Source organism: Neoarius graeffei, chromosome 23, assembly GCF_027579695.1.
Source record: "Neoarius graeffei isolate fNeoGra1 chromosome 23, fNeoGra1.pri, whole genome shotgun sequence".
In the NCBI taxonomy this organism is placed as follows: Eukaryota; Metazoa; Chordata; class Actinopteri; order Siluriformes; family Ariidae; genus Neoarius; species Neoarius graeffei.
This window is the reverse complement of record NC_083591.1, coordinates 48,295,072-48,307,943: the sequence shown is the minus strand read 5'-3', so window position 1 is coordinate 48,307,943 and position 12,872 is coordinate 48,295,072. Positions and strand designations below refer to the sequence as shown.

At 44.7% G+C, this 12,872-nt stretch overlaps 1 protein-coding gene across 1 annotated transcript in view; it reads right to left on the bottom strand.

Moving 5' to 3' along the window:
* The window catches only part of gpx4b (glutathione peroxidase 4b), a 42,249-nt gene that overhangs the window by 7,981 nt on the left and 21,396 nt on the right, over positions 1 to 12,872 (bottom strand). Inside the window, exons 2-3 of the mRNA XM_060906302.1 lie at positions 3,346 to 3,440; positions 2,757 to 2,901 (exon numbers count right to left, since the gene is read on the bottom strand). Of these exons, the coding sequence (XP_060762285.1) occupies positions 2,757 to 2,901; positions 3,346 to 3,440 (240 nt within the window). The remainder of the gene's footprint in view (positions 1 to 2,756; positions 2,902 to 3,345; positions 3,441 to 12,872) is intronic.

Sequence of the window (12,872 nt, the reverse complement as noted above, 5' to 3'; positions counted from 1 at the left end):
GGATTCTAATAAAATTTAAAAAATAAATTTATTATTTCATGCCAAAGAGAGTCCGACATTGTTATCTTAATGTCCCAATATATAAATACTTCAGCATAATGCTTCAGAAGAGACACTGAATAAAATGGCATTTATAATTGTATTTAAAACAGTGGAATGATCAATTTTTTGCCACAATCCCAACAGCACTAATCATAAAATTCTGTTTTTGATCATACTACATGTACATTTGCACTTGCAACACTGAAAAGACTTTGAATTAAAGAAGTACAGCCGGTGTTTGATATTTCAGTGAATAAAAATCACACGTAAAAAGAAACTGAATAAGTTTAACTCACATTTCATGGCACTAATTGGCAAGTTCAACTCCAAGCACAGGTCAACCATCACCGCTTCAGCACGGGTCACGTTCCGTGTCTTTTCATCCACAGATTTCGTAAAAAACTGCTGGATCCCCCCAGATTTACTTTCCGCCTGACTCGCCATTTCAGCATGCTCCATATGTTTTTTGTAGTTGACATGCCGTGTGCAGTCATCGCGACCACCATGAGTGATGTTAATGTCAGTTCTACACAGTTTGCAGTGCGCGTATCCATTGCCCTTTTGACTGGGTGTAATGCACGGCCATTCTACCGTATCGAAAATAGCGCGAACAAATGTGCGGAATCTGCGCAGGTCACACACAGCATGTGCGGTTGTCGTAAAAATAAATAGCCTAGCCGTGAATCGCGCATGGATTGAAAAAGTCGCTTGGACATTTAAAAACAACTCACTGGAATTTAAGACTTTATAATAATTCCGTACAGAATAACACTGTTTGCCATAACATCATATTTACGTAACTTTTCCATACAAAATACGGCCAATCCATACTAGTAGGCATCTCTGCTGCTAGCGGGGTCCCGGGACATGCCCTCCTGGAAAATTCTGAAATTAGAGACTTCAAATGGTGCATCCTGGTGGCATCTAGGACTGATGTAGGCATAAACTCGACATGATTCAATTTGCTGGGTTTTTTAAACCTTGTCAAATGCGCAAGGGGAAAATTTAAGGGCAAAATTAGATTTAAAGTGAAATGAAATCACTTCATGGCACACCTCTTCATTTTCCAATTCCAGGATGCGAGGAACAGAATCGAGGTCAAATCACGCAACAGCGCCATCTAGCGACCGGCGCCTAGAACGTGGTTTTATGTACGGTTGGTTGCGAACGGCAGTCAGTGCATATCTTCCCATTTCTATATAGTTATTACTCATTTTCAGAGGGGAACAGGAGATATTTAGGTGCAGAAAGTACTTTGCATTGTTCAATTTATGTTATTGACTGACTTTTTTTTTTTTTTGGTACCCAAGTGACAACGTGGTGCTGATGTCGCACAGCGCAGCAGAGCATCGCGTGTCCATGCTTTGGGGAAAGCCCTGCACTATTAATAGCTTCATGCTTAGCTATAGGTTTCCTTGCTCGTAAATAAATAAATAAAATAAATAAACCCCCAGAAAAGTCTCGACTTGGACTACAGTATAACTTGGATAAGGTTCCCAAGGCATAATGCTATGTTTGCATAGACATTTATTTAATTCATTCATTCTGAGATTTGAACTCACACCCTCCTGGTTACTATCGCTACGTTCACACTGCAAGGCTTAATGCTCAATTCCGATTTTTTTGTGAAATCCGATTTTTTTGTGAGGTCGTTCACATTAACAAATATATGCGACTTGTATGTGATCCTCAGTATGAACGAAAAGCGACCTAAAAGTGTTCCGCATGCGCATTGCAGGATATGACGACGTCACACGCAGTGAGCATGGCCAGTGTTTACGGAAGTAAAACCGCCCGGTTGCGGTATGACCCATCCAATCTAGCTTGAATAGCTGCATCCCCCCAAATGGAAATCAGCTCCCTAACCTCTGCGTCCTTCCATTGAGAAGATTCAGAACCTTCACAGCCCGAAGCGTCCCTCGCATTGATGTCATGCGCAGGGGCGCAGATACGTTTTTTTGAACTGGGGGGGACAAAAAACTGGGGGGGGACAAAGCTGCCAGCAAACCAACCCCAACCCCGATATGCCTGTCAAACTTGTTGTGGGTTACCATAGCAACCAAGCTCGAGCTCGCAACCTGTGCAGTCTGCGCAGCTCAACCAACCGAATATCAGTCTTTGTTTTGTTTTATGTGAGTTGTTGCAACTATGTATACACTGCTGTGCACCTCAATAAACTGAATGGTAATTAGTCTTTTGATTTTTCCGTGAGGTTTGCCCTATGCAAAGTGGGGGGGACCGAACGAAGTGAATTTAAATCTGGGTGGGATGAATTATTATTATGATTATGCGCCATGTTGTTGTAACTTTTTTTGAGAGACCCGCCGCCTACTTCAGCGCAGAATAGTGACGTTTGTGGCTTGTTGATGACGTGCAAGTCGGATGAATGCGACCTGGCGGTTCAGACTGAAGTCGCATATGAAAAGAGCGGATAGGAATCGGAATTAGGACCACATATCCAAACGGCCTGGGTCGGATTTGAAAAAAAAAAAAAAAAAAATCGGATCCGTGTCGTTCATATTGTCAATAAAAGCTCGGATACAGGTCACATATGGGCGAAAAGATCGGATTTGAGTCACTTCAGCCTGCAGTGTGAACGTAGCCTATCAAAACCTGATGGATCATCATTACATGGACATATGGACAGACGGATGGATCCACATCAGACAGAACACCTGAGCTTTCAGAAAGTGTATTACTGATGTGAAGCGTACCTGCTTTCCAAACTGGTTACATGGGAAGCCCAAGATGCGTAAACCCTGCTCAGCGTACTTGGTGTGCATGGCAGCAAGCTGAGTGTAGTTTACTGGAGTCTTGCCTCATTTAGAGGCTATGTTCGTGATGATGCATACAAAGCCTCTGGACATGCGGGGAAAAATAACGCACATCAAGACACTGGAAAGTGTTTTCAGCATCCAAAGCCACTGTTTATCTCTCTTGCTTACGACAGATAAGAAGCGAAGATGCTATCCATACTGAAAACTACATTTTTATCCGACGTGAACACTACAGCTTATTCCTCTCAGCCTTCACCTAACAAGCTCACCATACTTTATTATATCACTGAAGCCTTCACTTTTCATCTGATGAATGTTTTGGTTCCCATCTGAGTGCGACTGCAGAGTTAACTGTCTCAAGTCACTTTAAATCACAAACAAAACTATCAGGAGAAAACGTATTGCGATATGATCATAAATCATATCAGCCTTCAAACTTAGTTGTTTAAGCAGAAAAACAAAACGCAACACCGAACTGATTAAACTGATCATCCCAAAAATAAAAAAAACGGGACCACGTCCTCACCTGTACTTCTCCAGAGACACCTCGTTCCCGTCTATGTCTCTGGCAGAGAATTCGTAAATACTCTTGGCGCTTTTCCAGTCACTTGCCTCCGCACACTGCAAAAAATAAAGGGAAGTCAGTCAAACAGGGTCAAAAGGCAGGAAAATCAAATGTGACTTAAAATTGCACACTACACACTCAAAAATGGTGAACAAGTCACGTGAGAACAAATAGAGAGAAAGGGGAAAACCAAAAAAAAAAAAAAAACCCCGTCTGATCTAATTATAGCCTATCCACACACTAATGCAAGTGTAAATTCAGCAAAAGACACGTTTAAAATGTTTCAATCGGAGATGCGGTTTAGACAAGTGTAGACATGTCAGTCACCCAAAACCCGTTTCCACCCCAACCACCACCCCAACCAAAAACAAAACAGTAATTTGCATTTTCCATGACACTGCTGAAGGTGGTGCTTTAAAAGGAAATTCGATTTCAATGAAAACCATAATATTTACATAATCATTTGAATTTAAAAAAAAAAAAAAAGGGCACAAGAGTTTAATCAAACACTACGTTCAGACTGCAACCTGAAACGACCCATATCCGATTTGTTGTGAAATCCAATTTTTTTGTTAGGCCGTTCACATTACCAATTATATGAGACTTGTATGCGATCTCCAATATGAACGGAAAACGACACAAAAGTGTCCCGCATGTGCAAATTGACACGTAATAAGCACATCTACGTAATACGTAAACAAAAAAAAAAGCGCACTCTTCAAGTTTGCAAGTAAAGCATGGAGATGAGGCGAGACCTGGCGATGTGGTTTTTGTGGCGGCGGCGGAACTCACACAATAATCTGATTAATGTGGGCAGCAGACTAATGAGACCGAAGGTGTCAAATTACTGGAAATTTCCAGAACAATCTTATAATCTTGTAATACAGGATGGTTTAAGTTATAAATCAGTTATAGAAACTGTTTTATTTAATCAGGCTAACAGATCAACATCCAGGTCCCTACCAAATCCACCATTAGCTTGATCAATTCTATAAAAGAATATTTAAATTCTGAAAACTGTACAAATGTTGTTGTTTTCCACCAAAGAGGCGGGATTAGCCAACGCAGAATAGTGACGTTTGTCTCTTGTTGATGACGTGTAGGTCGCATGAATGCGACCTGTCCGGTCAGACTGCAGTCGCATGTGAAAATGACGGATATGCATCGGAATTAAGACCACATATCCAAGCGGCCTGGGTCGCATGTGAAAAAATCGGATCTGTGTCGTTCAGACTGTCAATAACAAATCGGATACAGGTCGCATATGGGCAAAAAAAAAAAAAAATCGGATATGGGTCGTTTCAGGGTGCAGTCTGAACATAGTCAAAGTTGACATTTTAACACATTTATTAAAATACAACTGCATTGTGATCTCACTAACCAGCGAATCGGCTTTTGATTCGATTCGGATACATTTCACATCTGAAATGATGTGTGAACTGGGTCAAAGACTCATTTGCAAGAGTGGAGTTTGTTTTGAGTTTCTCAGTAAAAGTTGACACACTTCCCTGAGGTCTTAATGAAACGTCTGGGACATGTTTTGGTCAAAACCCCACAAAGATAAAGCACCACAGCTCCCTTTTCATCCTGTCTAAACTAGGGATGGCGCCGATCCGATATCGGGTTCCGATATCAACGTTATTCACGGATCGGAAATTTCCGATCCAACCTGCAAAGATTTCCGATCCATGAGACATGTCTGTACACATACTGTCTGCTGGAATGACTCCACAAGTGATTCCCTGTTGGCTGCACTGCTACCTGATTGCAAAATGTGGAATGGATTTCCTGAACAGAGGCAAATCTCAATGAGACACACAGTAAAGGCCAATTTATGCTGACAACCCAGTCCTCGCAGATGGCGTCGCAGATAGCGTCTGCGTAGCCCCCCCACCTTCGCAGACGCTCTGCGCGCACCTCCCAAAAATTGTGACCACCACAGAAGCCTCGCAGACAAGAGGGCTCTGATTGGTCCACTCTACATCCGCTGTACACGCACTTTCTAGACGTACCGAGGTAAAGTTTGGTGTTCCACAAGGTTCTGTCTTGGGTCCACTGCTTTTTTCTCTATACATGTTACCTCTGGGTGATATTATTCGTAAACATTGTATTAGTTTCCACTGTTATGCTGATGACACACAGTTGTATGTCTCTGCAAAACCTGATGAGAGACACCAGCTTAATAGAATTGAGGAATGTGTTAAGGACATTAGACACTGGATGCTTATTAATTTCCTTCTGCTTAACTCTGACAAGACTGAAGTACTTGTGCTAGGACCACATACAGCTAGAAGTAAGTTTTCTGATTACACAGTAACTCTGGATGACCTTTCTGTTTCTTCACGTGCAGCAGTAAAAGACCTCGGAGTGATTATTGACCCCAGTCTTTCATTCGAAACTCACATTGATAACATCACCCGGATAGCTTTCTTTCATCTCAGAAATATTGCAAAGATAAGAAATTTAATGTCATTGCATGATGCAGAAAAACTAGTCCATGCTTTCGTTACCTCCAGGTTGGATTATTGTAATGCCTTACTGTCTGGATGTTCCAATAAGTGCATAAACAAGCTCCAGTTAGTTCAAAATGCCGCAGCAAGAGTCCTTACTAGAACTAGAAAATATGACATCACATCACGCCTGTCTTATCCACACTGCATTGGCTCCCAATCAAATTTCGTATTGATTATAAAATACTACTATTGATCTTTAAAGCACCGAATGGTCTTGCACCACAGTACCTGAGTGAACTTCTGCTCCTCTATGACCCGCCACACCTACTTAGATCAAAAGGTGCAGGCTATCTGCTGGTACCTCGTATAGTGAAGGCTACATCAGGGGGCAGAGCCTTTTCTTACAAAGCCCCACAGTTATGGAACAGCCTTCCAAGTAGTGTTCGGGAATCAGACACAGTCTCAGTGTTTAAGTCTCGGCTGAAAACATGTCTGTTTAGTCAAGCCTTTTGTTAATGGTGTTTATGAGGTAAAGGAGTAGATCTGGAGGGTCCTCAGACAGTGTTTTGGTAAACTGGGATGTATGGATGCTGTCAGTCCCCACTCGCTTGCTCACTCGAGTTTGTTGACGGTGTAGTGGCTGGCTGCTTTATGTCCCGGGGCTCCCTCATGCTTGTGTTACCTCCTGGCTCTCCCCTTTTAGTTATGCTGTCATAGTTAGTTGCCGGAGTCCCTGCTTGTACTCGGTGCAATATGTATACTGTTCCTACTTATTCAGGTGACATTGGGCATACCTAACCACCTGTGTTTTCTTTCTCTCCCCCCCCACCCCAAATCTGTCCCTCTGAGTTACATGGAGTCAACTGGAAATCTTTTGGTGGAGACGGTGGGGACCTCAACTGGCTATCGTAGCCTGCAGGGAATCGGCCATCAGACATTCTGTCGCATGTCCCAGACCCGGTGAAATGTAACTGAATTGTCTTGGCCAGGCCTAAGGGTCCCATCTGCATCTCATCATTGCTGAGGAGTGTGCTCCCATCACCCAATCAAGCATCCAGCCAGAGCAGGTCATGATATATTTTTTACCATATTAACATGCCATTGTGTGTTATGCCTGATGTAAAGACTCTCGTCTCTGCGAGCCTACCACACAGATTTAATACTTGTCATTTTTAGGGCATACCTAACAACATGTTTTCTTTCTCTCTCTCTCTCTCTCCCCCCCCCCCCCCAATCTGTCCCTCTGAGTTACATGTTGATCCTGGGATTGAGATGCTGGCCTCTTCTGCCCCTCGGACCTGCTTGATCCATCCTGGTGCCCTGTGTCTGGTCGGAGTTTTATCGCCCCACTCCTGTGAAGGACGGCCCCATGAGGACAGTTGAGGGTTATACCTGTTAAAACTGTTAATATTATAGTCAGGCTGTCTGTTGTTGCCCAAATGAGGATGGGTTCCCTTTTGAGTCTGGTTCCTCTCGAGGTTTCTTCCTCATGTCGTCTGAGGGAGTTTTTCCTTGCCACCGTCGCCACAGGCTCGCTCATTGGGGATAGATTAGGGATAAAATTAGCTCATGTTTTAAGTTGTTCAAATTCTGTAAAGCTGCTTTGCGACAATGTTTATTGTTAAAAGCGCTGTACAAATAAACTTGATTTGATTTGACTTCCGCTTCCCTACTTTCCCAGTTTGGTTTGTTTTCACGACCGCCATTTTTAAAAACACGAGCGAAGATGGAGCAGCACGAAGAACGGTTGATCGAGGAAGTGAGGAAGTACGTACATCTATACGACTCCAGTTCTGGTCATTATAAGTAACCGGAGGATAAACACTCCACTAACCACACCCACCAACTACTCCTAGTGATTTCGCGACTTCGCGCCCCCTTGCATTGTGGCGGTGAATAACATCGCGCACGCCTATTACTCCCCGCTCAACGATAAATTACAACTGTCTACGAAAAGCTATCTGCCAAAGCCTTGTCGCAAGAGCATGCAGAGGCCCTAATGAGGAGACACACTTCCGTTCAGGAAATCCATCCCACAGTTTGGAGCGAGCTAGCAGGCGAGCGTGGATGGAGCAGCAAGCTAACCAATTTTTCACCACAACATGTCAGCTGTGTGGAAATACTTTTTACGGTACTTGAAACACTGCAAAGCAAGACAGCAACGTGCAATGCTTGCAAAGCTGTTGTACCGAGAGGCGGAAGCTCCGTTGCGACATACAATGCCACAAACTTAATAAAGCATCTGAAAAAGCACCACCCTAAAGAGCACGATGACTTCGTAGCCATGGGGCCGAAACACCAAAGTAGCCGGCAGCAATCACTTGAGCAGTCATTTCAAACAGGCAAACTTTCACCAGACAACGCTAAAGCTAAAGGGATCACTGAGAAGTTGCTTAACTTCATCGTACTCGATGACCAACCGTTGTCAGTTGTCGAAAACGAAGGATTTCGCAGCCTGATCGAGCACTTACAGCCGAGATACAGTTTACCATCCAGGAGATATTTATCAGAGACAGCGCTACCTGAACTATACAACCGAGTGTCAACCAAGTTAGCTGAGAAGTTAAAAAAAGAGTTCCAGCTCTGAGCTTTACTACAGATATTTGGACGTCAGATGTCTGCCCAATGTCACTGATGAGCCTCACTGTGCACTGGATTGACCGCGATACACACAAGCTCTGTTGTGCGGTGCTCCAGGTAAAAAAGTGCAGAGGCTCACACAACCGAGCTACAATCGCAGCATCCATTACAGAGATGTTAAATCACTGGGAGATCCCGCTAGAAAAAGTGCATGTAATTCTACGGGACAATGCAAGCAACATGAAGGCTGCAATGGAAGACATGGCAGTTTCTAGTCTGGGCTGTTTTGCTCACATGCCGCAGCTCATTGTGCACGAGGGGCTACTATCACAACGCAGCGTTAGTGATGCCTTAGCAAACAGCAGGAAGATCGTCGCACACTTCAAGCACTCACAACTCCCACAGTCTCGCTTGGAAGACCTGCAACGTGAAATGCAAGGTGGGGGAACTACAATTACACCAACTCGACTTGTTCAGGATGTTCAAATAAGATGGAACAGTTCCTTTTATATGATCAAGAGCAGCGCTCGAAACTAACGGTGTCCCGATGTCCCGGGGACCATAAAAAATGTCATCGGGACACAACATTATCATATCTGGGACAATCCCGGGACAATGGAAAAAAATAGATCTAGAAAAAAAGTTCTACATTAATATTATTTACAAAGCCGTAACACATACGTAGACATTCACCTAATTTGTCAATTTTAATTTTAAAACGTTAACAGCGAAAAATACATAGTAGCTACACTTTCGATGCACCTGCATCCGTAGGCTACAGAGCAGCGCATTCTGTTCTAGAATCTTCGGCCGGAGTCCGCATTATATGGACTTGGAATGGAATTGCTACCGCACACGCTGCGCCGACTCTTGCCAGAACAAAAATGCTGAAGTGGTTGAAGCGGACCGACCGCGGGGAAGAAACTGAAAGCCCAGACATAACGTCTCCGGGACCTTCAGGATCCAAAGTGTCATCGCCTGGTCTGCAGGCAACGCGAGCAACTGAATGAACTTAATGAACACTGTTAGACACGTTATAAAATACAACAGGAATGATGTGGATGATATTGACGGAAGATACCGTTCAACAGAATAAGTGAGTTTTCTTGGTGTCTTTCTAGTTCAGAAAGTTTAGTCAGTCAGCAGCACAACTAGGCTCGGACCTGCTGGCACTATGCTGATGTTGCTAACATTTGCACCCGGCAGCGAAAGTTCATAAAAATGGATAACGGAAAGTTCATAAAAATGGATAACGGTAATGGATAATGGTAATGGATAACGGAAAGTTCATAAAAATGGATAACGGAAAGTTCATAAAAATGGATAACGGTAATGGATAACGGTAATGGTGAAAATGATAAGTTGGCCTTATAAGTGCCAACAGATATTCAAGGTATAAGTAGATGAAATGAACATAAAAGGGGTCTTATTTTCAACTAAAGTGTACTGCAGATGTAGTGAGTTGAAACATTTTCTGAATGAGCTAGTTGGCCCCTTTAAATAAACAGGTATCTATTCATACAGTGAGATCGCCAAAGTTTAATAAACTGAAAATGCAATAACTAATTTTGAAGTAGATGATGTACAGGACATGTGTCGCTTGTGTCTTGTGACTTATTGTAAAAATGATATAAAGGGTTCAAAATCGCATAGTTACAAATATAATAGTAACTTCATATGATGGGCGGCACGGTGGTGTAGTGGTTAGCGCTGTCGCCTCACAGCAAGAAGGTCCTGGGTTCGAGCCCCGGGGCCGGCGAGGGCCCTTCTGTGCGGAGTTTGCATGTTCTCCCCGTGTCCGCGTGGGTTTCCTCCGGGTGCTCCGGTTTCCCCCACAGTCCAAAGACATGCAGGTTAGGTTAACTGGTGACTCTAAATTGAGCGTAGGTGTGAATGTGAGTGTGAATGGTTGTCTGTGTCTATGTGTCAGCCCTGTGATGACCTGGCGACTTGTCCAGGGTGTACCCCGCCTTTCGCCCGTGGTCAGCTGGGATGGGCTCCGGCTTGCCTGCGACCCTGTAGGGCAGGATAAAGCGGCTAGAGATAATGAGATGAGATGAGACTTCATATGATAATATTAACCACTGGTTATTTCAGAGAGGAAAAAAATGGGGACACTATTGCTTCCATTCGGGACAATACAACACAGAATTCGGGACCACTGGGGGACACAAAGAAAAAAAGTTAATTTCGAGCCCTGATCAAGAGCCTTCTGAAAGAGAAGCGACCCCTCTGTGCATATTCTGCCGACCACAATTTACCTGCAACGTTGTCAGCCAACGAGTGGGGTTTGCTGGAGAAAACAGTGACTTAGGCCGGTAGCTGTAACTTAGCCTGGGCCCGCCCATCCTAAGCGTGACGCAACACGAGGGCCTGTTGCGAGCTTAGTCTGGCAAGGCAAGCTATCTACAGCTCTTCCAAGCTCCCAAAAATTGGGAGCCAATCAACTTTGAGCATCTCCAACGGCCCTGGGTAGAGGCGTGTTCAAGGCAGTGACATAGTAGAACTGCGACTGGAAGCCGTAGATTGTTTACAGAATCTATGCCGGAAGCGCTTCATTCACTAGAAACATTACGAACATGGAGCAAGTTCTCATTGAAAACGGAGCAAAGAGCAGCCCTGGAGGTATTTATTGAAAGGAAGGACGTTTTCGCCTTGCTCCCGACCGGCTTCGGTAAGAGTTTAATCTACCAGTTAGCCCCGTCGCGTCACATACGTCAGAGGAAAGAGTGATGTGATTGGTTTAAGCTTCGTCACAGCCTTTTCTGGCTTCGACCAGTAGCAAACTGAGGCATTTCAACCACGCACTTTGGGAAACGGTTGGGCTTAATAGCTTTGCCAGACCAAATGCTCGCAGAGCTTTGAAGTCGCGTTAGCCAGACTATGTGCGCGCGCCTGTCTGCTGTCTTTCAGTAGCAACAAATAAATTGTACTCAATCTTTCATTTTTGTGTCCGATTCTTTACTAGTGGAGAAACTGCCAGGAGGGGGAAGGCTCTCTTGACACAAGAGCTTGAGAAGATGGAGCAAGCACTGCTCAGGGCCTCAGCTGATGAAGCAGGGACAACAGAGGCTGAGCCAGCAGAAAAGGTTGCTTGCATGGAAGCTGGGCCAAGTACTGGTGGTGGTACTCCAAGCACAATGAAAACCAGCTTCAGCAGTCTGTACAACAGAATTCTGGAGGAGCATGATGAACCTGCAGGAGGTACCCAGGCAGTGGTTATCCAGATGCAGATGTACTTGAAAGAACCTTAGGTTAACTGGTGACTCTAAATTGACCGTAGGTGTGAATGTGAGTGTGAATGGTTGTCTGTGTCTATGTGTCAGCCCTGTGATGACCTGGCGACTTGTCCAGGGTGTACCCCGCCTTTCGCCCGTAGTCAGCTGGGATAGGCTCCAGCTTGCCTGCGACCCTGTAGAACAGGATAAAGCGGCTAGAGATAATGAGATGAGAGGAGATAAAGACAGGCGAGCACGTAATTCCAAGTGGAAATTTGGTACATTTATTGTTCAGCCATATTGTTCAGCGATGCTGTCATACGGGCGGAGGTCCGCAGCAACAAAATCAACATTTCTCCACGGTCTTTGCCTTCAACGCATCCGTCACTTTTGAGTTGTTCCCTCTGAACTCCAACAATTGTTGTCCTTTTAAGACAGTACATACATGGCGATTCAGGCCTGATGTACCTGATTTATGGCCGTTGTATGTCAGAACCTTTTGGCACTTATCACAGCAAGCAAAGGGCAGCTGATTTCCCTCTGCGTCGTACACGAGTGAGAACGACTTCCAAATGTCCGATTTCAGGACTCTTGACTTTTTAACGGTAAATGTACCTCTTTTTAAAGCAGCACTTACTTTTGAAGCACCATGAGCTTCAGTAAAGGAGCTCTGCTCTTCTGCCATGATCGGAGATCTCAAACACGGAAGAGGAAAGGAATCGGAAACGTACGAGAGATATTTATCCTCTCCTGGATCAGAATCAGAATTCTGATGACCAGCTCATCTAAGGTGTCATTAAGGCATCATGTTATGGCCCTTTTCCACTACCCTTTTTCAGCTCACTTCAGCTCGCTTCAGCCCGACACGGCTCGCGTTTCGACTACCAAAAACCGGCACGACTCAGCTTGCTTCAGCCCTGCTTAGCCCCTAAAACTCGCACCGTTTTGGAGTGGGGCTGAACCGAGCCAAAGCGAGCCGAGTGAGGCTGGGGGCGTGAGCAGACACTCCCCTGTGCACTGATTGGTGAGGAGGAGTGTCCTCACATGCCCACACGCCCCGCGAGCGCGCTGGGATCTGTAAACACCGCAAACCCGGAAGGAGAAGAATTACGAGAATTATGAAGCCTTATGCGCCTCGCCTCATCTAGACGCTCTTGCCAGTATCTGTCCGCGTTGTCGGTGACAACAAGCCATAGCACCAAGACCAGCAACACTAACGACTCCATGTCCTCCATGT